This window comes from Lycium barbarum, chromosome 12 (assembly GCF_019175385.1).
Source record: "Lycium barbarum isolate Lr01 chromosome 12, ASM1917538v2, whole genome shotgun sequence".
In the NCBI taxonomy this organism is placed as follows: domain Eukaryota; kingdom Viridiplantae; phylum Streptophyta; class Magnoliopsida; order Solanales; family Solanaceae; genus Lycium; species Lycium barbarum.
Genome location: NC_083348.1, coordinates 86,895,395 through 86,898,081, shown reverse-complemented (window position 1 = coordinate 86,898,081; position 2,687 = coordinate 86,895,395). Strand labels below are relative to the sequence as shown.

General features: G+C 35.1%; 1 protein-coding gene across 1 annotated transcript; it reads left to right on the top strand.

Moving 5' to 3' along the window:
• The first annotated feature begins 373 nt into the window (after positions 1–373).
• LOC132621453 (uncharacterized) lies at positions 374–1,446 on the top strand. Its single transcript, XM_060335727.1, has 2 exons — positions 374–1,045; positions 1,153–1,446. Exons 1-2 carry the CDS (start codon positions 542–544, stop codon positions 1,204–1,206), a joined length of 558 nt encoding a protein of 185 aa, XP_060191710.1. The 5' UTR covers positions 374–541; the 3' UTR covers positions 1,207–1,446.
• Positions 1,447–2,687: the final 1,241 nt, after the last annotated feature.

Sequence of the window (2,687 nt, the reverse complement as noted above, 5' to 3'; positions counted from 1 at the left end):
AATATATAGTATTTCTTAGTATTTGAAAAGTAGGCTTATCTTCATTATTGATTCGTTCCCACCAATTTAGGCTAATCTGTACATAAGGTTACTTTGAATATAATTTCTTATTCTTATATTTATTTTTTTAAGTTCTTTAATAATTAATATTAAATTGATTAATTGTAAGTTATTACATACATAAATAATTATGTCATAAAATTATCAAGTGGCTTGTTATTAGCTTGCCACATACGTTAACAAAACTTAAAAAAGGAAAAGAGGGGTGGGGTTGATGACCTGGGGGGTTGCGGGGGGTTAGTGATGTGACTCCTCTAGTTTTCTTTTACCTTTTCTATATAAGGGCAAATGTGAGTTGTAGTCTTGTAGGCATTACTATATTTTTGCAACATCATAGTCTGAGTCTCCACTCTTCAGAGACTTAAGGATTGACCCAAATTTCATATACAAAAAATAAAAATCTTTTCTTTCTTTAGTGTCCGCCTATATATGTGTGATGATATAGCAGAAAAGAGGGGAAAAGAAATACAACTATCTAGCAATGAAGAAATGTGAGTTATGCAGTTCAATAGCAAGAGTATTCTGTGAATCAGATCAAGCAAGTCTTTGTTGGGATTGTGATGCAAGAGTTCACACAGCTAATTTCCTTGTGGCTAAACATTCAAGAATTCTTCTGTGCAATTCTTGCCAATCCCTTACCCCATGGACTGGCTCTGGCTCTAAGCTTGGTCCCACTATTTCAGTATGCCAGACTTGTTTTCACAGAAATAATAATGATGGGGCACATCAAGATCATGATCATAATGATACTGAAGAAGAAGATGACGACGACGACGATGATGGAAGCAGTGATGGTGATAATCAAGTGGTTCCTTTGTCTTCTTCAACTATTGATCAGCCTCGTCCTCCGTCATTGGCGTCAAGTTCTTCAAGTAGTGAAGAATCCACTAGCAGATTTTACAGGAGAAAAGTAATTGGTGTCTCCAATTCAAGTATTAGGATTTCACCTAACAGAACAGAGGAAAATGTTCGATCCCATTATTGTGTATGTCTTTAATCACTATTCCTCTTATTTTTTCTTTGTTAAGTACTCACACATTTCAATATTGTTATCTAAAACTGTTGTGTGTTCATTTTGTTTTGTATTTTCAGGGCATTTCAAGACCTGAAGAGAAGGTAAAAAGGAGTTCATGGTCATGGAGATAAAGCAGGGAATTTTTCTGATCAAAAGATAATTCTGTTATCTGATTGATGAAAGAAAAAATAGTGGCAGTGATGATCGTTGTATGAATAAATCTTGAAGAGTTGTAAATGGCATGTGAGTTAGCTAGTCTTTCTTGTAATTTCCATATAGCTGTTGACATCAATCTTAGAGTTCTTACTTGGAAGTTACATGTATTACTTCATAGACTAAGAATTATTTATATTTATCCTTATTTTTTTGGATGTGAACCTGTCTTTTATTTCATTTACAGCGTCTTTATTATTATTTTGGTTTAGTTGAAAATATAAAAACCAGATGCAGCCGAAATCAAGATGAGGGAAAATGATGATTAGGACAGGACATCTCTCAATTATAGGTGATGATGATTGAGAAGTCATGGTTTTACTCATGGCAAGCAAGAATGATTTTGCACCAAATACAATAAAGAGTGCACAACATGTTGCTCATTGCTACATCAAGACAGAGGCTAGTTCAGCTTAATTTAAGATATTATAAAAGATCAGTTTTTAGTCAAACCACAATATTTTTGGAACCGACACTTCTCTTCTTTCTTAAACCTTCAAGAAATCACAACTCTTCTGATAGTCCAGAACTATATCAAGATACTTATCTTTTTTCCTAGTTATTCATGGTCATGGAAACAAGAATGATTTTACAAGAAATGCAATAAAGAATGCAGGACATGTTGCTCATTGCTACAACAGATAATTAGTGGCTAGTTCAGCGTAATTTAACATATTATAGGAGGTTAGTTTGTAGTACCGACTTATTCATGGCCACAAAAACAAGCTCTTACCAATTAAAGAGAGTTCTGGACAACTTGTCTTCTTAGTGGCATGACGTTTAGAAATGGAGATATAAGTCTATTCTCTATGTAAGTTCTAGTTGCGTAGACTTTTATAGCTAATCAAATAATGTCAGAGAGGACCTAAACTTAATGACCAATACTAACTACCAGCAAACACTACCAACTTTATTTTGAATAATTGTATGATCTTCTTGCCTTGTTTTGTGACTCACAAGTTTCCTTGTCACTATTTCTATCTTGACATATGGTCCAATTTCAAACCAGCCGGTCCACATATCGACTCCATTAGACTCACTGAATTGGACCCCCCAAAAAAACCATAGACTGTATAACAACCCCCACCCCAGGGAAACCAACAACGTGGGCAGGGTCCTAAAATTCCAAAAATATACTACCAAGTCTCTACTGTGATAGAAGTGGGACCATTGACAAATATGTGGATGCCACTGGAATTTGGCCACTTCTACTTTTGATTGCTCCCATGGCTATCAATTTACCTTTTGGACTCAAATGTCACAACTTGAGTATGATTGTGCATGAACCCAAGACACTTGTCCTTTTTATTGAAAGCTTTGCTCTTTGGGTGTAGCTCTTCATGCTCCACAAGTTTTCTACACATCCCTTAATTACCCTAGCTAGCTTGCTTTTAAAGAG